Below are 22309 nucleotides of genomic sequence, written 5' to 3' on the forward strand. Positions count from 1 at the left end.
AGAAAGAAATTCTTTGCAGAGAGAGTGCTCAGGGATTGGAATGGGCTGCCCAGAGAGGGGGTGGATTCCCCATCCCTGGAGGGTTTTAAGGTGAGCTTGGCTGTGGCACTGAGTGCCATGATCTGGTAAAGGGACTGGAGTTGGACCAAGGGTTGGACTTGATGATCTCGGAGGTCTTTTCCAACCCAATCCATTCTATGATTCTGTGGATGTGGCACTGAGTGAGAATCCACCATGTCTTGATCCAACCCCACTGTGAGAATCCACCATGTCTTGATCCAACCCCACTGTGATCACCAGCCCAGGGCACTCAGTGGGTTGGACTTGGTGATCTCAGAGGTCTCTTCCAATCCAACTGAGAAGAGCAACGAGGCTGGAGAAGGGACTGGAGCACAAGTGCTGTGGGGAGAGGCTGAGGGAGCTGGGGGTGTTCAGCCTGGAGAAGAGGAGGCTCAGAGGTGACCTCAGCACTGTCTGGAACTCCCTGAAGGGAAGTTCTGGCCAGGTGGGGGTTGGTCTCTTCTCCCAGGCACTCAGCAATAGGACAAGGGGGCACGATGGGCTCAAGCTCTGCCAGGGGAAATTGAAGTTGGAGAGCAGAAAAAACTTCTTTGCAGAGAGAGTGGTCAGGGATTGGAATGGGCTGCCCAGAGAGGGGGTGGATTCCCCATCCCTGGAGGTTTTTCAGCTGAGCTTGGCCGTGGCACTGAGTGCCATGATCTGGTAAAGGGACTGGAGTTGACCCAAGGGTTGGACTTGATGATCTCGGAGGTCTTTTCCAACCCAATCGATTCTGTGATTCGATTCTATGGATGTGGCACTGAGTGAGAATCCACCATGTCTTGATCCAACCCTACTCCGTGCCCTGGGTTGGTGATCACAGTGGGCTTGGATCAAGGATTGGACTTGCTGATCTCAGAGGTCTTTTCCAACCCAATCCATTCTACCATTCTATGACTCTGACCATCCTCCTGTGCTGGGCACTGGTGAGGCTGAATCCTGAGTTCAGGTTTGGACCCCTTAGGACAAGAAGGATATGGAGGGGCTGGAATGTGACCTGGAATAGTGGAAGGTGTCCCTGCCCATGGCAGAGCTGTAGGACTTTGGATTTTCTTTGAGGTCACTTCCAACCCAAACCATTCCAGGATACCAGGAAGGGAATGGAGCTGGGAAGGGGTTGGAGCAGCAGGAGGGGCTGAGGGAGCTGGGGGGGCTCAGCCTGGAGAAAAGGAGGGTCAGGGGGGACCTTCTGGCTCTGCAATCCCTGATGGATCCAAGGAGGGGATTTGGGCTCTGCCCCAGGGACAGAAGGAGAGGGAACGGCCTCAGGCTGGGCCAGGGAGGGGCAGGGGGGACACCAGGAGGAATTTCTGCATAGAATGGGGGATTAAACATTGAAAGGGGCTGCCCAGGGAGGTTTGGAGTGCCCAGCCCTGGAGGTGCCCAAGGCAGCACTGGCCGTGGCACTCAGTGTTGGGGGACAAGGTGGGCATCAGGCACAGGGTGGGCTCCATGGGCTGGGAGGGCTTTGCCAAGGTGGGCATCGGGCACAGGGTGGGCTCCATGGGCTGGGAGGGCTTTGCCAAGGTGGGCATCGGGCACAGGGTGGTCTCCATGGGCTGGGAGGGCTTTGCCAAGGTGGGCATCGGGCACAGGGTGGGCTCCATGGGCTGGGAGGGCTTTTCCACGCGAAACCAACTCTTTATTCCCAACATTTCCCCGCAGTTTTATCCGCACAAGGACGGCCCTTTCACTTCTCCTCCTCCCGTCACGGGGCGGCGTGACGTCATCGGACGGCGCCGACGTCATCGGTGCGCGCGGGGCGCTGTGTCACGGCCATGGAGTACCTGATCGGCATCCAGGGCCCCGACTATGTCCTGGTGGCCGCGGACACCGTGGCCGCCTCCAGCATCGTGCAGATGAAACACGGTGAGAGGAGGCACGGGGGGCCCCGCGGGAGGGGCTGGCGCGGGGTGGGGGGCGGTGGGGCGGCCCCGAGCGCTGGGTGGGCCTGGGGCGCTGCGAGGCCGCGCTGGGCCCCGCGGGAGGGGCTGGCACGGGAGGGGCTGGAACGGAACGGGCTGGGACAGGGGGATCTGGCACGGGAGGAACTGGCACGGGGGGGGCTGACACGAGGGGGTCTGGCACGGGGAGTTTGGCACTGGAGGGTTTGGCACGGGAGGGGCTGGCACGGGAGGGGCTGGCACGGGAGGGGCTGGCACGGGAGGGGCTGGCACGGGAGGGGCTGGCACGGGGAAGTTTGGCACGGGAGGGGCTGGAACGGGAGGGGGTGGGACAGGGGGATCTGGCACGGGAGGGGCTGGCACGGAGGGGTTGGCACTGGGGGGTCTGGCACGGGAGGGTCTGGCACGGGGTGGGGTGAAGGGAAGAGCTGCTGGGGCGCCCCAGGGGAGGCCAAGTGGCCTCTGGTGCTCCGGGCCTTGTAAAGATTCCAATCCTTAAACCTGGGGCTCAAAGAGGTGATATAAAGTTCCCAGTCCCAAACCCAGGCTCAAAGTGGGGCTTTAACTCAAAGGGCCACTTCAAAGCTCTCAGTGCTAAACCGTGGCCTCAAAAGGCAGCTTTAAAGTTCTGAGTCCTAAACCGGGGTCTCAAAGAGGTGATATAAAGTCACCAATCCCAAACCCAGGCTCAAAGTGGGGCTTTAAAGTTCCCAATCCTAAACCTGGGGCTCAAAGGGCCACGTTAACATTCCCAGTCCTGAACCTGGGGCCCAAAGGGGTGATATAAAGTTCCTAATCCTAAACCTGGGGCTCAGAGAGGGGCTTTAAAGGTCCCAATCCTGAACCTGGGGCTCAAAGGCCCCTTTAAAGTTCCCAATCCTAAATCCAGGGCCCAGAGAGGTGATATAAAGTTCCCAATCCCAAACCCAGGCTCAAAGTGGGGCTTTAAAGTTCCCAATCCTGAACCTGGGGCTCAGAGAGTTGATAAAATGTGCCCAGTTCTAAAGCCAGGGCTCAAACAGGTGATAAAATGTTCCCAATCCCAAACCTGAGGCCCAAAGGGCCACGTTAAAGTTCCAAATCCTAAACCTGGGGCTCAGAGGAGGGATACAAAGTTCCCAATCCCAAACCTGGGGCTCAAAATGCCACTTTAAAGCTCCCAATTCTGAGCCAGTATAATTATGTTTTATATATATATATAATTATTATATTATTACATGTAATAGAGACTGTGTTGGGTTCTCAGCTTAACTCCCCTGTCCAGCTAAATGTTGGCTCCAAATAGTTTTTTTCCTCTAAGGAAAATGTACTTAGAATGTAGAATTTGGTTGCCCTGGGAGGTGGAAGAAGGGAGGGAAAAAACTCCATAAATTTCACATAATTATTTAGAATATTGGTGTTGGCCAGTAATTGGTTTAGTTAATTAATTTCAGGGTGACCTCATTGGCCCTTTCAGTGGCTGAAGGAGCTACAGGAAGGATGGAGAGACTCTTTACAAGAGCCTGGAGGGACAGGACAAGGGGGAAAGGCTTCCCACTGACAGAGGGCAGGGTTAGATTAGAGATTAGGAAGAAATCCTTCCCTGTGAGGGTAGTGAGGCCTTGGCACAAAAAAGGGCAAGCAAAAAGAATCTCTGGAAAAGTCTCAGTCTCATAAAATTCTAATTTTTGAGGAAATGGAATCATTTGGCAAGGAATTGCCTCTGGGTTTCCTGAGGTTGTTCTTGCTCAATGTGTTGATATTTCAGCTTTATATGAAATGATTTGCTTTTGTTGCAGGATATTTGGGTAAAGCTGAATGGTCACTGAGCAAAATTCTTATTCCTGATCCTGGGAGGCCAAATGTTACACTTTGAACACAATATTCTGTGTGAAGCTTTAGTGTTTCCTATCCTGTTTCTAAGGTGGGAAATGGTCTGTGTTTCTGGAATGCCTCCCCTTCTGAAGAGCTTTGTTTCCCTGGGTGATGTTTGGGAACTTTTGTGTTTTGTGCCACCAGTGTGAGAAGCTGAATGTCAGGAGGAAATTTTGGTGGTGTTCCAGGTCATGGTGCTGTTAATCTAAGTCTGTTTCTTGCTGCTAAAAGGTCCTGGTGTGTCAGGATATTGGCAGAATAATTTATTCATGTGACCACTGCTCTTAATGTTGTTTTTCTCTTTACCCAGACCACGACAAAATGTTTAAGATGAGTGAGAAGATCTTGTTGCTGTGTGTGGGGGAGGCTGGAGACACGGTGCAGTTTGCAGAATACATCCAGAAAAATGTTCAGCTCTACAAAATGAGGAATGGTGAGTGAAGCAGGACAGGGACTGGAGGTTGGAAGCAGAGCTGGGAGTGGTTTCCACAGGAATGTTGGTGGAAAAAACTGGATTTCTGCAATTTTAGTGTCCAGCAAAGGTGGTAATTCAGGCAGGATGCAGAAATGGAGGCTGGATTATGTAGTATAAAATAAAAGGTTTATCCAAACCTCTTTGTACTATAAATAACACAACTATTTTACTAACAAACCTGTTATTCTCTTAATGTGCCCACTGCACACCAACTGCCACCAGTTCTGGTATATTGGACAAAAAAATTCAAGCTACACGTGCTTAATATTTCAATTTTTTGAAGCCATGTGTATTTCCATGGCCTGTACACGTGTGAGCTACCCAGATTTTGAGGGCACTTTTTGTGCTTGAGCTTTCAGAATAAAACTGGAATTAGACAAAGGACTCATTTTGTCACCAAAGGACTCAACGTTTTGTCACCAAAGGACTCAACGTTTTGTCACCGAAGGACTCAACGTTTTGTCACCAAACCCCACAACGTTTTGTCTCCAAAGGGCATCTCATTCTTTCAAAATGGGAGTGGGAAGGTGGGAATTGAAACATGAGTGTGGGTTTGTGCTGTTGCCAAACAAACACTGACTTTCCTTGCCCAGGTTATGAATTGTCTCCCACGGCAGCCGCGAATTTCACCCGTCGGAACCTCGCGGATTATCTGCGGAGTCGGGTGAGTGGGGGCTGAGAGGGCTGAGCAAAGGCTCACAGGGGGCTTGTCCATCCTCCAGGAATGGAGTCTGGAAAAGGTGGGAGCTGCTGTCTGTGGTGGTGAATATGCAGCACTCCAGGCTGGGCACAGAGTGGCTGGAGAGCAGAAAGGGCCCTGGGGGGACTGAGGGACAGGAAGCTCAACAGGAGCCAACAGTGTGCCCAGGTGGCCAAGAAGGCCAATGGGATCCTGGCCTGGATCCAAACTAGCGTGGCCAGCAGGCCCAGGGCAGTGACCCTTCCCCTGGACTCTGCCTTGGGGAGGCCACACCTTGAGTGTTGTGTTCAGTTCTGGGCCCCTCAGGTCAGGAAAGAGATTGAGGGGCTGGAGCGGGGCCAGAGAAGAGCAACGAGGCTGGAGAAGGGACTGGATGTGGCTCTGAGTGTCCTCTTAAACACCTCCAGGGACAGAGAATCCACCAGGTCTTGATCCAACCCCACTGTGATCACCAGCCCAGGGCACTCTGTGGAAAAGCGGGTTGGAAAAACCCTCTGAGATCATCAAGTCCAACCCTTGGTCCAACTCCAGTCCCTTTACCAGATCATGGCACTCAGTGCCACGGCCAAGCTCAGTTGAAAAACCTCCAGGAATGGGGAATCCACCCCCTCTCTGGGCAGCCCATTCCAATCCCTGAGCACTCTCTCTGCAAAGAAGTTTTTTCTGATCTCCAACTTCAATTTCCCCTGGCAGAGCTTGAGCCCATCGTGCCCCCTTGTCCTATTGCTGAGTGCCTGGGAGAAGAGACCAACCCCCACCTGGCCAGAACTTCCCTTCAGGCAGTTCCAGACAGTGCTGAGGTCACCTCTGAGCCTCCTCTTCTCCAGGCTGAACACCCCCAGCTCCCTCAGCCTCTCCCCACATCACTTGTGCTCCAGTCCCTTCTCCAGCCTCGTTGCTCTTCTCTTCTCACTTGGGTTGGAAGAGACCTCTGAGATCACCAAGTCCAACCCTTGATCCAACCCCACTGTGATCACCAGCCCAGGACACTCGGTGCCCTGGGCTGGTGATCACAGTGGGGTTGGATCAAGACATGTTGGATTCTCTGTCCCTGGAGGTGTTTCAGAGGACACTCAGAGCCACATCCAGTCCCTTCTCCAGCCTCGTTGCTCTTCTCTGGCCCTGCTCCAACCCCTCAATCTCTTTCCTGAACTGAGGGGCCCAGAACTGACCACAACACTCAAGGTGTGGCCTCCCCAACACAGAGCACAGGAGAAGGATCACTTCCTTCCAGCTCACCTGCTCCAGATGGGCAGCACAGTGGGGAGGACACAGGCAGAGGCAGATGTGTTTACTTACCGGAGACAAAGCGCCGCTCTGGTGCAGATGGCAACGCCCCAGGGCACGGCGCTCTCTGACACTGCTGTCACACTACACTGATCCCCTTTCCCTCCAACCACAGCACTTAATGACTTGTTTGTGGGATTTAGAATTTGATAATACAAGCCTTGCCATCAGAATTTTTTTTTGCCTCTGTATTTTGTTACATTTTCATCATCCTGTGTGGGATATCAGAGGGCTTAACACTATCAGGAAAAAATTCTTTGCAGAGAGAGTGCTCAGGCATTGGAATGGGCTGCCCAGAGAGGGGGTGGATTCCCCATCCCTGGAGGTTTTTCAGCTGAGATTGGCCGTGGCACTGAGTGCCATGATCTGGTAAAGGGACTGGAGTTGAACCAAGGGTTGGACTTGATGATCTTGGAGGTCTTTTCCAACCCAATCCCTTCTATGATTCTATGATAGTGCTCAGTATCTAAACTGCATATGGGATTCCTGGAGGCTACTGGTGTAATGATGTAGATGAAAAAATTAAAAATTAAAACAATTGAAAGGTGGAACATGCCAGTGCCTCCTGTTAGGAGTAGGAAAATAGTTGACAAGTAAAGAGTTTGATGTGGGGAAAATGTAGTTTCTTGCTGTGTTGGTAGTCACCATGTGGAGCTGTTACAGAGGCCAGAAGGTGTGTGTGAATCATTGAATGGATTGGGTTGGAAAAGACCTCGAGATCATCAAGTCCAACCCTTGGTCCAACTCCAGTCCCTTTACCAGATCATGGCACTCAGTGCCACGGCCAAGCTCAGCTGAAAAACCTCCAGGGATGGGGAATCCACCCCCTCCCTGGGCAGCCCATTCCAATGTCTGAGCACTTTCTCTGCAAAGAATTTTTTCCTGATCTCCAACTTCAATTTCCCCTGGCAGAGCTTGAGCCCATCGTGCCCCCTTGTCCTATTGCTGAGTGCCTGGGGAAAGGTTAAACTGCAGCAGGACTTTCTCAGGCATTAGACTCTTGTTGGAGGTGAGTGGTGACAGGACAAGGGGGAATGGCCTTAAGCTGAAGGAAAGCAGGATTAGATGAGCTCCCATCCAAACCAAACCATTCCATGGTTCTGTTGTTACCTTCTCCAGCACCTCCCTGGGTTCACCAAGTGTCAGATTTAGTACATTTGTCTCACTGCTGAGGTTGTGTGGTGGGGAATAGGAAAAACAACCCCCTGTCCCTCCAAAGGTGGTGAAGTTCAGTCTCTGGTTGTGATGCTGGTTAATTATAGGTGACAAAGTCTTGGCTGGAGTCCAAAGGCAGCTCCTACCCCTGTGTCCACACTTGGCAGGAAACTTCCTCACTCCCACCTTTCCCCCCTTTGGTTTCTGCCAGATGTCACAGGGCTGTGTCACCACCACCCTCCTGAGCTGGGGTGGGTTGGGGTGTTCAGCACAACTCTGCCCTTCAGCTGTAAATTCTGAAGAATTTCACACATCTCCTAATTGCTGTCATTATTTTAAAGCAAACAGCAAGTGCAAAGCTACTCAGGATGGGAAATGGTGTCTCTAGAAGGTAAGTTTGGGATAAAAAAGTGCCATCCTGGAGTGTCACTCATCACTCATTTGGTGGCCCTTTGACCACACCAGACTCATAAGGAGTTTAGGAGTGTTGGCATGGACTGAGTCACAGGAGCCAAGGAAGGCTGAGAATGGACTAAAGGATTGGGATGTACCAGGAATTCCAGTCCCAGCATTGGGGTGTCACGCTGCAAATTTCATTTATAATCAGGGAAGTAGTAAATAGATTATGTAGATTTCCTAATGTTTAAATCCTGCTTTTCTTGAATAATAAGGCGTGGGGGATAATTATTTACATCTGAGTTTTAAGAAGTCTCAGAGACCATTAGCAGGAGAACTTACAACTGAAAATCAGTTTACAGATGGGTTTAAGTCTGTGTAACACCATTTATTTATGGTTGAGTATCTCGCATATGCCAATGTTGGTAATTCCAAGTCACACAATAATTTGAGTGATCTTGTGTCATGGCTCTTAAATATCAACTTGTGTGATGTTTCAGAATAAATAAAGGATGAAATGCAGCCTAATTAAACGAATACAGCTGCATGGTAACTTCTCTCCAAATATTCTTGGATGCTTTGAAGATTAAATCACAGCATTTAAAGTGATGTTTGATATATAACTGTAGCCTGCTTTATTTTTTCTTACTGCCTAAAAGTTAAAATAAAATGTCTTGTGATTTTTTTTTTAATTTTTTTTTTTACTGTGCTTGGTATCAAAACTTTTCCCCATGATACAGTTTGGCTTTAGGGTAAAATTCTGTTTGCTTTTTTAATCTGTTGGTTGCATCATCATTTTTTTCCTTAGTTTGTTGCTTTGTTGATCCCAGGCTTTCCAGCAGTTTAGAGATATCCTGTTAGTACAATTAATTTAATGAGAAACATTGTGTAGATAGGAAAATACTGGAAGTATATAAAAGCTGCTTTTAAAAATACATACAATTCCCAATTTTTTTTTTCTGAGCCTGCATTTAAAAATAATACAGTGCACGTGTGTTTCATGGTCTTACAAAGTACAGATCTTGGAAGGAGATGTGGGAGAAGGAGGCATGTTTGATTTATTCAGGATGGTGGAACACTAAACCCAGAACATGAAGGAAACTGCCAAAGATTAAACTTGGTACATGCAATAAAAAAATCAAATTGCCAGTGAACAGGACTCTGTGTGTAACTGTCTGCACTGTGAGAGGTTTTATATGCACTGAAATGGGCTGTGGGCACGGGGAGGGGGGCTGGGAAAAGAGCAAGGAGCAGGTTAAAGGAACAAAGAGTTCTCACAAACTGCAAAATGTTCGTGTTGTGCTCACGTGTCGACAGGAAAACTCCACAGGTTTTATGTTGAGATGAAAGGGCCTGGTGTGAAAACTGCATTCAAGTTTCCTTAAGTTGGAGTGTGCTGTGAGAGCTGTAAAAAACCCCCAAACACGCTGGTTTTCAGGAGAATCAGAGTTTTATGTCTTTCCTTGCTTGTGCAGTCCATGTTGCCAGGAGACCCTGATGGTTTTTAGGTTGGGACCCACAATCTGCTCCAGACAGAGTAAAGAATTTAGTGCAGAATTGTGAAACCAGCCACGTTCTGTTCTCCAGGTGCCACAGGGAATTAAGACCCAAAGGTTTAGGTGTGAACACCCTTTCTGTTTGCAGACCCCTTACCATGTGAACCTTCTCCTGGCTGGCTACGATGACCACGAGGGGCCTGCCCTGTACTACATGGACTACCTGGCAGCCCTGGCCAAGGCCCCCTTTGCAGCACATGGATATGGAGCTTTCCTCACCCTCAGCATCCTCGACCGCTACTACAAGCCAGGTGAGTGCCCCAGTGGGCAGGAAAACTCTCCTGTTTCAATAAAAGTCTTTAATTTATTAATGAGTGAGACTGCCATTTGCCAAATCAGGTGGGGTTGCTGTGGTGCTACGGATTGGAGCTGACTTTTTATTAGATAAATGGAGATTTCAGTGTTCCCTTCTGGTGTTGCTGGAATGGTAATTTGAAACCAGTCCACTCCTGGATTTTTTTTCCTGTTTGCATCTTAACAGACTGGAAGTGAATGAAGTTCTAGTTTATTCTAAAACATGAGTAGACTTTCCTGGACCATTAGCTGCTGGTGGTTTGCTTTTAATAAATAACAGTTTGATAACTTTATCTTCCTGCTTGTCTGTTGGCTCTGACACTTTCCCAGATTATCAGTCTGCAGAGGGCAGTCCCAGATCCTGTTGCTCCATAGCTTGGATTGGCTTTGTGTGATACTGAAAACATTCAAGTGAAAAGATATTCCCAGTGAGATTGTTTCCAGAACTCTGAAGTGGTGGTGAATGATCAGAATATGGAATGATTTGGGTTGGGAAGGGACCTTAAAGCTCATTTGTTCCATGGGCAGGGACACCTCTTACTATCCCAGGTGGTTCCAAACCTCATCCAGCCTGGCCTTGGACACTTCCAGGGATGGGGCAGCCACAGCTTCTCTGGAAAACAGAGGTTTTGGACTGATTACAGCTCTGTGCACGTGGCAGCCACTCATCATAATTCTTGTACTTGTTTGTACCTGTCTAAAGTTTTAATTTTAGAATCATAACCCACTGCCAAGGAATAAACGTGGCCCCATCCCCACTGTACAGATGAGGAAATTTGCAAAGCTTGGGATATTGTTAATCTGACATCTTTGGCTTTACCTACAAAACAACTTAACTCCTGTGTGCAAAGTTGAAGTTCATATCTCTGCTCTGAGATTAGAAATCCTTTCATCCACCTCCTACAAGAAATGTAGCTGTAAACTGGTAATTTTATTCTAATGGAATCTCTGCCTGAACAGTGGATGCAGATCTGGAACAAAGTGTAGAAACAAGTTCTGAGACATCCACACACCTTGGTTGTTTTCCAGTCATATCCCTTAAAAATTCTACTGCTCCATTTCCACAATTCCTCATGGAACAGAGAAAAATAATGACCTGCCATGCACTGTCATGGCTTGTCATCCCTGTAGGCTGCTGGATTTCATCCTAAAGTGTTGGAATAGCAGGAGCATCCCACACGTGCCTCCCCCATTCCCGAGCTCGTACCCAGCAGGAACGTTGTGTTAAACCCATCTCCACCTCCTGCCCCTGCCTTGCAGCAGGCTGGGGCAGCTGGAGCTCATTTAGGGCTGCAATAAACTCGAGGAGAGGCAGACAGAGCCGGGGCCTTGGCCATGGGAGGCAGAATTCCGTCATGCTTCCCATTCCCTGGAACAAATCGATTCTCAATGGCTTGTTGTGGTGGTGCACGGCGGCCTCGGGACATCTGGAAAGCGTTTGGCCTGAGCTGGGAAGGAGAGGTCTTGGTGCTCAGCTGAGAAGTTGTTTAAATTTAATAAAGTTTCTGCAGGGAGAGGTGGCCTCTAATGAAATCAATCTGTGGATGTTTTCCCTTTCAGGTATCACACGTGAGGAAGCCTTGGAGCTCTTGAAAAAATGTCTAGAGGAGGTGAGTTGCCAAACTCAGGCCCTGCTGGTCCTGAGAAAGGGGTGTTTGTTTGCATTCATTCCCTGATACTTTCCTGTTCCTCTTGTCGTGTTTTTTGCTGCCTTTGCCAGGAGGGTAATAAATGCACATTGGCCAGATGTGGAGGAGCTACTGAGGAAGGGGATTTGTGGGCACTTGTGTTGCCTTTGCATGGTTCATGTCCTCCAGAACCTAAACTTGGAGCTTAATTGCTTTTCTTTACTTCTGCTTCTTCCGTGCTTAGCATAATATTGACACAGTCCTTTTCCTCTGGTGTTTCTTCTGAACATCCTCCAGCATCCTTCTGTCACTTGTGTTGTACTTAAGCACTCTTAGGAGTATATTCTGGTATTTCCTTGTGATACCTGAGTTAAAGCCTTGACCTGAAGTTCATGACCAATTTAGTGTAAACATAAGACTCCAGATATTTCAGACACTGAGGTTTTTATTGCAGGAAAATAGTAACTATCCTTGTATTTAAGAGACTGAATCAAATTTAACTCTGGGGAAGCATGAGGAGGAAATGCTCTGGAGAGGTCCTGTTTGAAGTATCCTTGTGATAGGTGCACTTTGTGCCCAAATTTGTAGCCCACTCAAGATTTCCTGCTTAAATGTTAACATTTTAGTCCTGTGTATTTTGCATCTCTAGCCTGAGCTTGATAAACTCACACTAATTTGTTCCTGAGCAGTGAAAAAAACCCACTCTAGTTCCTCATATTTCAAATCACTAGAACCAGGATGGAAATTTTGATGTGCAACACCTTGAGTGTTGTGGTCAGTTCTGGGCCCCTCAGTTGAGGAAAGAGATTGAGGGGCTGGAGTGGGGCCAGAGAAGAGCAACGAGGCTGGAGAAGGGACTGGATGTGGCTCTGAGTGTCCTCTGAAACACCTCCAGGGACAGAGAATCCAACATGTCTTGATCCAACCCCACTGTGATCACCAGCCCAGGGCACAGTGATCACAGTGTGCCCTGGGCTGGTGATCACAGTGGGGTTGGATCAAGGGTTGGACTTGGTGATCTCAGAGGTCTCTTCCAACCCAAGTGAGAAGAGAAGAGCAACAAGGCTGGAGAAGGGACTGGAGCACAAGTGCTGTGGGGAGAGGTTGAGGGAGCTGGGGGTGTTTAGCCTGGAGAAGAGGAGACTCAGAGGGGACCTCAGCACTGTCTGGAACTCCCTGAAGGGAAGTTCTGGCCAGGTGGGGGTTGGTCTCTTCTCCCAGGCACTCAGCAATAGGACAAGGGGGCACGATGGGCTCAAGCTCTGCCAGGGGAAATTGAAGTTGGAGATCAGAAAGAAATCCTTTGCAGAGAGAGTGGTCAGGCATTGAAATGGGCTGCCCAGAGAGGGGGTGGATTCCCCATCCCTGGGGGTTTTGAAACTGAGCTTGGCCGTGGCACTGAGTGCCATGATCTGGTAAAGAGACTGGAGTTGGACCAAGGGTTGGACTTGATGATCTTGGGGGTCTTTTCCAACCCAATCCATTCTGTGATTCTGTGGATGTGGCACTGAGTGAGAATCCACCATGTCTTGATCCAACCCCACTGTGATCACCAGCCCAGGGCACTCCGTGCCCTGGGCTGGTGATCACAGTGGGGTTGGATCAAGGGTTGGACTTGCTGATCTCGAAGGTCTTTTCCAATCCAGTCAATTCTATGATTCATGATCTCTTAAATTATATTCTCCTCTTTTATTTAATCTTTTAGTGAATCTCATCCCTTTTGCCTTTTTGTCTCTGCTGAACAGCTCCAGAAGCGCTTCATCCTCAACCTGAGCTCCTTCAACGCGCGGTTCATTGACAAGGAGGGAATCCATGACGTGGCCAATATACCCCTGGCCAAGGTGGAGTCCTAACCCCTGAGAGCTTCCTCAGCAGCCTCCTTGTTTTGTTCACTTTGATTTTGTTTTTTTTCTATTCATTTGGAGCACACAAGTCGTGTGCTGCAGTGGGAGATCAAATAAAGTGTGACATTTATATAGCCAGTGTTATCTTTTTATTCCACTCATCCTTCCTGAGAGGATTCAAGTAAGTTGTGCCACAGCAAAGGTGAAACTTGATTTACTGTTCATGGGGGCACACTCGGGTTATTTATCCTCCCTCTTCTGAGCTTTTACTGCTCCCCAAATCTCCTGTGTGGGAAAACTGTATTTTCTAGTTGACATTGTGCTGTCATCTCCTCTCAGCAAACTCCAGGCAAGTGTTCCATGCCAATCATGCAGCAACTTCATTTTTCCAGAGATGTTCCCACTGTTTATCAAATAATAATCAGGTTTTCAAAGACAGTTTGCTTTTGATATAATTTTTTTTGTCTTGAATTAGATTGAAACAAAGTTTTTCACATAGAATGGAGTTTAAAATGCACTTCTGCCTCACCTGGTCATGGTTCTGTTACTGGGAAGGAGGTTTCTGCTGGCACAGTGGGTTCATAACTGCATTAAATGGAATTTAGGTAGTATTTTAAATAGAAACTGATGTATCAATTTTATGATTTTAATTGTTGTATCTGTACATTTAGAAGTACATGAAAGCAGTTAGATGAGAAATTAAACTGCAGCACTTTTCATAGATATTTGAATTACTCTGAACTAGTTAAGAACTTTTTTTCCATGAGAATGATCCCTGATCATGTAGGCTCTGGATGCTGCTTCCCTCTAAAACCCCATTCATGGAGCAGCTTTGGATAATTACCATGTGGCTGATACTTGTGCCCTGCCCAGGTAAGTTTTTGGTGTGACTCCCTCCCTACTTGAACTGGCATTAAAAATGCTCTGGGTGCTTATTTTTTGTTTGAGTAAGCTTGGAAAAAAGAATCTTGGAAATAGAAGGATGGATATACAGAGGATTGTGTGCAGACAATTATTTGTGTGTCAAGGCATAACACCCAAGTTCTCAGTTGGAAATGGTGACAGACCCAACTCTTCATTTGTCAAAGATTTTCGGTTTTGCCTCAGCAAAGTGTTTGAAAATGTTCATTTCTTCCCCCAGAAGTTGCCAGCCTTATTTACCAAGTATTCCTGTCTTGTGGAAAAGATGAGAACTGGGTGAGACTGAGCCTTGGTTAATGCCACAGAGAAGTTTGCAGCTCCAGTGCCTCAACTCACCTTACTTCTTAAATCTAATTCTCCCCTGAAGTCCTGTCAGGCTTTGTAGTTTAATTCTTCCCAAAAAGAGTTTAATTATCCTCTGGTTTTGCTGCAGTGGTACAGAACTCTAAAACATTTTGCTAAAATTGGCTTTATCTCTTAAAAACCTTTTCAGCTTCACCCCCAGCAGTGCCCAGGCTGATGATTTGCCCTTGGCAGGTCACATTTAACAGGAGCAGAGTCTGAGCGTTCTCCTTTCCAGACTGAAATCTCACCCCTTCGTGTTGCATTAATGTTCTTGTTTAGCCTAATGCAGCATCTCTAATTTATTTTACCACAGATGCTGAATGTTTTTGCAGGTTTCTTCTCTCATTTCAGACTCATCACTGCAGAGGGGGCTGAGCTGATGTGATATTTTTGTCACTGCATATGAAAGCAGCGACGCCTCCTCATTGGAGGAGTTGGTTGTTTCCGACCCCAGACTGGGGTGTGGAGCTCTTGGGTGGTGTGAGCCCAGCACAGGATCTGCCTGCAGTTTTTATTGGCACCTATTTGCATGCAGGTGATTAATAAACATCAAACAATTATTGCCTGGCTGGATTCAGGTTGGAATGGAACATATGTTTTGCCCCAGGGCACGGCCCAGGATCTGAATCCCCCGTGGAGGGAAGATCCAAGGGTTGAATCCAAACCAATGGAGCAGCAACCCCGAGGAATGAATAAACACAGCCCTTGATTCCAAACCAGGAACAAAAGAACTGGCCCACGATGAGCTTGGACTCTAACAAAGCAGATTTTTTGAGGACTTTCCAATAATTTGCACTTTTTAAGGAAAAGTGTGATCTTTTTGCTGTGTGACTTATTTTTTAAAGGCCTGCAGTGCTGATGTTTAAATTCAGAAACCAGTTTTCATCTATGGAATCTGTTTGAAATATCAGTGTTTTATGTTGCTAAAAGAGAAGTTTAACCCTGAAGCTTTTCAGAGTCATATTTTGCCTGGAATCCAGGAATCCCTTTTGGAAAGAATTCACCTTTCCATTTGAAACATATCTGTGTTTATCATGACAGGCCTCTCTTTCATAAGGAACCCCTGAAAGAATTGAGTGCTGCAAGAAAATACTGTTTCCTACTAATTTTTGTGGTTGATACTATAAAAAAATGAGTGTTACAAACCAAAGCTCTGTGGACCTGGGGCACTGTGGTCACAGTGAGCTGCTCTGCCTTGCCTTGCCTGGTAATTCTGACCACATGTTTTCCTCCCAAGGCCTCAGGGCCCAAAGAGTTAACAAGGCCCTTTTTCTCGTCTTGGGTTTCCTGTTTAAGGATGGTTTTTTCCTGAGGAGCAGATCATCCCCAGCTCATCTCTCCAGAGCTTGGAGTTTGCTCCAGGATCAGTTTTCAGAGCCTTTGTGCCTTAGGCCACCTTTGGTTGGGGTTGCTTTGCAAGAATGTGAGTGTAGGTGCAGCACTCACAGGGCTTTTTCTTGGAGTTAATTACACCTTTCCATGAAGAAAATCTGTATTTGACTCTGAGATCAGCTCAGTTGGTTAAAACTTGGTTGTAATAATGCCAAGGTCATGGGTTCAATCCCCTGTGTGGACCATTGAGAGTTGGACTTGATGATCCTTGTGGGTCCTTCCCAACTCAGAATGGTCTGTGATTCTGTGATTCTGGGGTAGACCATGATATTTGGCACAGAGGAGCCCTCAGTGCCTGGCAGGATTACCCAGGTTTGTAGCTCTGCCAGAGCAGTTCTGCAGCCCAAAAGTGACTCAAAGTGGTCTCGGGTTATGCAGCTTTTCCCCCGTGGGATCAGTGACACCAAGCACTGACAGCAGGTAAAAGCTGGAATGGCTGGAAGGTAAAACTCTCTCCCTTCTTACTGTGTTCACCTTCATGGGGAGTTCTGTTGGGGAAGAGCCCCCAGACTGATTCACCTGCATTTCCCTAAGATTTCTCCTAAAAATCCAAGACCCTGCTCTGTTAAACAGCCCAAGAATCAGAATCATGGAATCATAGAATGGATTGGAAAAGCCCTCTGAGATCACCAAGTCCAACCCTTGATCCAACCCCACTGTGATCACCAGCCCAGGGCACAGAGTGCCCTGGGCTGGTGATCACAGTGGGGTTGGATCAAGACATGGTGGATTCTCACAGTGGGGTTGGATCAACACATGGTGGATTCTCACTCAGTGTCACATCCATAGAATCATAGAATGGATTGGGTTGGAAAAGACCCCTGAGATCATCAGGTCCAACCCTTGGTCCAACTCCAGTCCCTTTACCAGATCATGGCACTCAGTGCCATGGCCAAGCTCAGCTGAAAAACCTCCAGGGATGGGGAATCCACCCCCTCTCTGGGCAGCCCATTCCAATCCCTGAGCACTCTCTCTGTAACTGCTCCAGCCCTGGCAGGGGAGTGGCCTTGGGCAGGGACTGGTTTTCTGTGCCCTCAGCAGAAATTAGTGAGCCATTGTAGAGAGTACCCAGTAAAAAGAATAACCCAAAATACAGAAATTCAGCATGATTGGAGCAAAATCCTACTGAGTATCCTGAGCAGCCTTTGAGTCTGACTGTTCAGGGTGATGAGTTGTTGGCAGAAGCTTTGCCACCAAATAGAACTGTCACTTTTTGGAGTCAAGATGTGGGAGCAGAGGGGAGAGATCAGGCTGAGCTCTCCCAAGGATGTGTTTTCCTTTGCTCTTGTCTCTGGTTTTGACAGGAGGTTCCTGCAAGAGGCATCTGCCTGTGCCAGGGCTGACATGAGGAATTATGCTCACAGGGTTTGGTTGAGTCCATTTTCCCATCTGAGGCAGGCACAGAGTGTTCCTTCTGTATGAAATAAGTTGGCATTTGAGGAATGAAAACCCTCTAAATTTCCTACCTGTGAATCTAAGGAAAAATTAATTTATCCTACCTATAAAAAGTTTATCCTTCAAGCCATTTCCAACTCTTTAAAGGTTTAACCTCACATGTGTTTTTATCAGCCATCAACAGTAATTTAGTGCAGGAAATTTTCACTGATCAAACTAAACAGACATCAGTTGTTTTAACAGATTAAAAAGAAAAGGCAGCAAAATGGAAATGCTGGCATTAAAATACACAACTTGTCTATTTTCCACGCCCTTGACTATATTGGTTTGGATCTCTCTGTTCTCCTGAGTGGCTGAGGATTTTGTTAAAAAGTAAGTTAGTTGTCTTGAAAATGTAAAGTGACAGTTTAAGTGTTTGGTTTCTGTGCTAATGTGCAATTAGGTCGTTATCCAATAAGCTGATTCATGTAAGTCTAACTGGAGACAGCTGTGGGAGGCAGAGGGAAAACCCTTTGCTGTTGGGGAGCAGGGAGAGGGGGCCTGAAAGGATCCATTCCAGAGCTGCCAGGATGGTTTTTTCCCTGTGTTAAATAGCAAAGCTTGGCAAGGGTTGTGAAAAATTAAATTCTGCTGATCAAATTTATAGAGAGAAAACTAAAGTGTGGGTAGATCTGGGTGCCAACAAGTGTGGGATCATTTTTGATCTATAAATCAACTCTAAGGCAGCACTACAAGGTGGGGCCAACCTAATCACTGAATTCTCTGAAGTGATTTCTTGCCTGAGTGTGTTTGGATTTGGGTAAATTACCTTTTTATTAGTAAATATTTCCTTGATGTTGTCAAATATTTGTAGTGTTTATGCCCCAACCTGAAAATAGTGGATCTCCTTGAATTAATTTACAGCAGACAGAGGAAGCTCCATCACTTTTGTGTCAGTTTTTTGGGGGTTATTGACAGTGTCCTCTTACAGGACCACCAAAACTCCTGTGGGTTTCAGTGATGCTCCATCTCCTCTTGCCAAATGCTGGGAATGCAGCAGGTGCCATTCCCTGCTCCCAGAGTTTTGGGTTGTGGGGAGCTCCTGTGTGTCCCCAGTCTGTGGATTCAGCAGAGGGCACTGATCTTGCACTCTGCCACCTCCTCCCAGACTGGTCTGGCCTCTTCCTCCCTTGCAGATCATCTGATGGTGACAGAACTCCATGTCATGGAGAGAGAGGAGCAGTGGCTGGTCCAGCACTGCAGGTGGGATGGACCAGGTTTGTTTCTTCCCATTTTATTTTTCACAATGTTGGGCTGTTGTCCCATGGAACAGGTAATTAATTATTCATGTTTCCATGAGGAAAGATAGCCAGGGACTCACCAAAAAGAGCAGCTGGAATCCATCCTCTCCTGGTTCATCACACACTGAGTAGCAGGGATGTCAAGTTAAAGTAAATCTTCCATTTCTTTTTTTTAGGATAATACAATTCTTCCTTTTAAAGCTGCCCCCAGTGAGGATGCTCAGAGGGCTCTCTCAGCAGCTGTGCTGGGGAGCCAAAACTCCAACACCACATGATCCTCCTCTCAAAGAACTTTCTGTGGTCCCTCAGCAAAATTTGTCAAGGAAAAAAAAATCAGGGAAAGTCCACAATGGCTGGTTTGGAATGTGGGATATTCTACCACCTTCATTTGCTCCTTCCCAACAAGTCTGCAGTGTGTGAGGCTGGGGCTGAAGGGTGTCATTATGGGCCTGGGCTGAGCAGAAAATGCACTTGTCTGTGTGATTAAAATGTCCCCAGTTGGATTATATGGGAATCAGAAACTTTCAAGGACATTGCCAGACTCTGACATGGGAATTGGGAAAACATTTCCGAAGCTGTCAGCTCATTTTGTGGTTTTCTTTCTTTTCTTGAACAGCAGTTTCTTAAATCTGAAATTTCTGTTATTGGGCAAGGCTGAGTTTGGGATACAAAAGGATTTCCAGGGTTTACTTATTTATTATTTTCTCTGATTTAAAGTGATAAAGTTCAAACCTATTTCTCTTTTTTTTTTATAATCATCCTTAAACCCACATAGCTCTGAGTGAGCACCTTCAAGACAAAAACAATCAAAACAAGGTTTGAATTTAATTTCTTGCAGTGTTCTCTCAAAGCAGATGAGAAACCAGCCCAGAGCCCCAGAGTGGGGCTTTGCTGGGGCACATCTGATGCTGTTCCAGGGGGGGTGTGCTGGTGTTTCCCTCGGTGTTGGTGGTGCTGGGCTGAGCCAGGGCCAGGCTGGGTATGTGAGCTCCTTTTCCCACGTTCCCAGGTCTGGATTTGAGGTTTAACCCCTGCTGATGTGTTTAGGAGCTGTGAAGCCACAGTTTGGCTTTTGGTTCCCATGTTGGCTCCAAAATTTGCAGAGAACTAAAGCAAAAGGTTCTTTATGTTCAAAAGCTGTGAAAAAACTTATTAACACAGGAATTAACAGAAAACATTTTCCCCCAAACTGAGCTGAAAGGAGCTATTTTTCCTGGCAGGATTTGCTGAATTACTCCTTGGCTGAGCAGGTTCAGAGGCACTGACAAGTTTTTTTTTCCAGAATACTTTAAAAAGAATGAATGCTCTTAATTTTTTTTACCTTTTCATGTAAATTTTGTACTTTCCCAGGTAAGAATCTCTACAACGACCTGAAGGGATGTTGGAGCCAGGTGGGGGTTGGTCTCTTCTCTCAGGCAACCAACAGTAGGACAAGAGGGCAGGGGCTCAAGCTCTGCCAGGGGAGGTTTAGGTTGGATGTCAAGAAGAAGTTCTTTACAGAGAGAGTGCTCAGGCATTGGAATGGGCTGCCCAGAGAGGGGGTGGATTCCCCATCCCTGGAGGTTTTTAAGGTGAGACTGGACGTGGCACTGAGTGCCATGATCTGGTGATCACAGTGGGGTTGGATTAAGGGTTGGACCTGATGATCTCGGAGGTCTCTTCCAACCCAACTGATTCTGTGATTCTGTGATTCTCTAAGTGGTCCATCAAACATTCTGAAAGGTCCCCCATGGGGTTTCCCCACCTCTTTTGCTTTGCTCACATTTCTGGGCAGAGCTGGATCTTCTCCCTTTGCCTGAACCTCCCTCTTTGCCCAGAGCCAGAGTGGCTGTGCCCTGATGAGGGGCTGATGTGCTCCCTGTCCCCTGTGGATGCTCCTTGTTCCCATTTTGGCTCTGCAGAACTTGAGCCAAACTCTGCCTCCCTCAGAGAGGGAACCTGAGCAGGGCCAAGTCTGTGCTGCAAGACTGGTCTGATCCCCTGTGGTGGTTCCTGAGAGCTCCTCAGGCTCCCTGGGATGACCAAACGAGCAGGAAACTCCAAAAGCCACAATATATAATATATAATGTGCTGCTGCCTTATGACAGGGCTGGGCAGAGGAAATGAAATGAAAATGGGTCAGGAGTGGGAGGTCTGGGCTGAAGCAACTCCTTGTGGTGCCAGAGTCCATTTAAGAGGCAAAACAGCAGCACATTAACCAGGAGGGTGAAAGAAAAGCTGTTTTCGTGGTCCAAACTGAGCAAACTGGACTTTCCAGCAGCTCCTCCTCCTCAGCAGCTGCATCCAGAGTGTCCTGCCTCCCTCCTGGAATGCCTTTCTCCCTTTGTTTCCACATGGAACCAGCAGGCAGTGGAGTGGAACAGGGATTCTTAAACAAGAGAACCTTCCATCACTGGAAATAAAATAATAACCTTAAAGATTCTCTCTTTAGAACAGTCTGCTGAAACATCTGGGTGAATTTTCTTTAGTTATAGTGTTAGAGTTGATTTATCCAGGTTTGAATCCCAACCTTTTCCCTAAATTCCCCAAGTCACTTCAGCCCTTTATGTCACATCTGTTTTCTGTGAGGAGCAGGTAACTATTTCCTTGGGAATCTTTAAGAAAGTTGAGGGTAAGATCTTTCTGCAAAGGGTCTAATCCAAAAGAGGATTTGCTGTTGGATGGCACAACAAGGTACTACAGGAATGTAAACACAGATATTTGTATTGGATAAAATGGTTTCTTAGGAAATTCTTCTTTTAAAAAAGAAATATTTGCTTCATGCTGAAACTCTGAGTGTGGACAGAGGAAGATGATGGGCTGATTGTTGGGTTTTGTTGTGTTCAGTTCAGTCATACCAAGAACATGCTGCCTCTTGGGACGTTTTTTAGGCAATTTAAGGTAGAAAATGGTAGAAAAACCTGAGGAGAATCCAAGGTTCTTCTGCACAGACAGACACATTGTCAGGTAAGGAGCTGCAGCATCCAGACACATCTTGATGTGCTGCAGAACTTCTTGACTTGGAGCAATAACTTGATTATTTTCTGAACTCATTTCACACCCCAGAAGAGCCTGACTTGTCTCCATTTAACATTTTCTACTAAAATGAAACTTTCCTGATGGGAAATCCTTCTGGATTTCAGGGCATCATTTTAGGATTTTCTCTGCTGAAAATCATCAAATAAGAAGCATCTGAAGGTGTCAGGACAAACTCACACAAAAGGGCCATCCAGAATGGCAGTGCCATAATTTTCCCTGCCTTGGGAAGGTTCTGGGATGCTCCATCACCAGGACCTTGGGGACAAAGCTTGGGTGGATATTCAATGTCTGGAATGGTTATTGCTATTTCTGTGTCCTGTTGGGAATGGGGCGATGCTCAGGTGGCTGCAGTGGGAATTCTTTGCCATATGGAGGAGGTGAGGCAGGAAGAGCAAAATGGAACCTTCTGGCTCAGCAGGTGCCAGGGAATGGCATCAGACTCTCCCTGTTGGGATAATGAAGGTTCCTCATGCTCCATGTGCAGCCTGGACAGGGAGCTCAGGGTCGAATTCAACAATCTCAGGATCATCACCCTCACAAGTAACATTTATTTTACTGCCTCATTGGAAAATATCTCCAGTTTTGGTGTTGGGATTGGGCTGCACTAACAGGAAAAACTTCCCTTGCTCACAGACTCCTTGGATTCCCATGTAAAGCTGGGAATTTAATGGACTCTCCCATAGGAAGGAATGCATTAACTACAGGTCAGCAAACTCTGGTTATTGGGTTGTTTCACACCAAGAGCTGTTATTACCCTGTTGCTTTTAAGGTGCCTGCTTAAAGGTAATTATTTAGTGTGTCCAAA

The 22309-nt window shown here is 47.2% G+C and overlaps 1 protein-coding gene across 1 annotated transcript; it reads left to right on the plus strand.

The window, feature by feature from the left end:
• The first annotated feature begins 1803 nt into the window (after positions 1 to 1803).
• On the plus strand, positions 1804 to 13285 carry PSMB2 (proteasome 20S subunit beta 2). Its single transcript, XM_071576908.1, has 6 exons — positions 1804 to 1929; positions 4129 to 4251; positions 4887 to 4957; positions 9476 to 9638; positions 11242 to 11291; positions 13055 to 13285. The coding sequence occupies exons 1-6, from the start codon at positions 1839 to 1841 to the stop codon at positions 13160 to 13162; spliced, it is 606 nt and encodes a 201-aa protein (XP_071433009.1). The 5' UTR covers positions 1804 to 1838; the 3' UTR covers positions 13163 to 13285.
• Positions 13286 to 22309: the final 9024 nt, after the last annotated feature.

This window comes from Pithys albifrons, chromosome 24 (genome assembly GCF_047495875.1).
Source record: "Pithys albifrons albifrons isolate INPA30051 chromosome 24, PitAlb_v1, whole genome shotgun sequence".
Classification (NCBI taxonomy): Eukaryota; Metazoa; Chordata; class Aves; order Passeriformes; family Thamnophilidae; genus Pithys; species Pithys albifrons.

What these genes read in the sequence shown, in the direction of transcription:
- PSMB2 (XM_071576908.1), top strand. Translation starts at nt 1,839, where the DNA reads ATGGAGTACCTGATCGGCATCCAGGGCCCCGACTATGTCCTGGTGGCC. An exon ending in GCTCTACAAAATGAGGAATG is followed by an intron (nt 4,252 to 4,886) that starts GTGAGTGAAGCA and finishes TTCCTTGCCCAG; the next exon opens with GTTATGAATTGTCTCCCACG. An exon ending in TGAAAAAATGTCTAGAGGAG is followed by an intron (nt 11,292 to 13,054) that starts GTGAGTTGCCAA and finishes TCTGCTGAACAG; the next exon opens with CTCCAGAAGCGCTTCATCCT.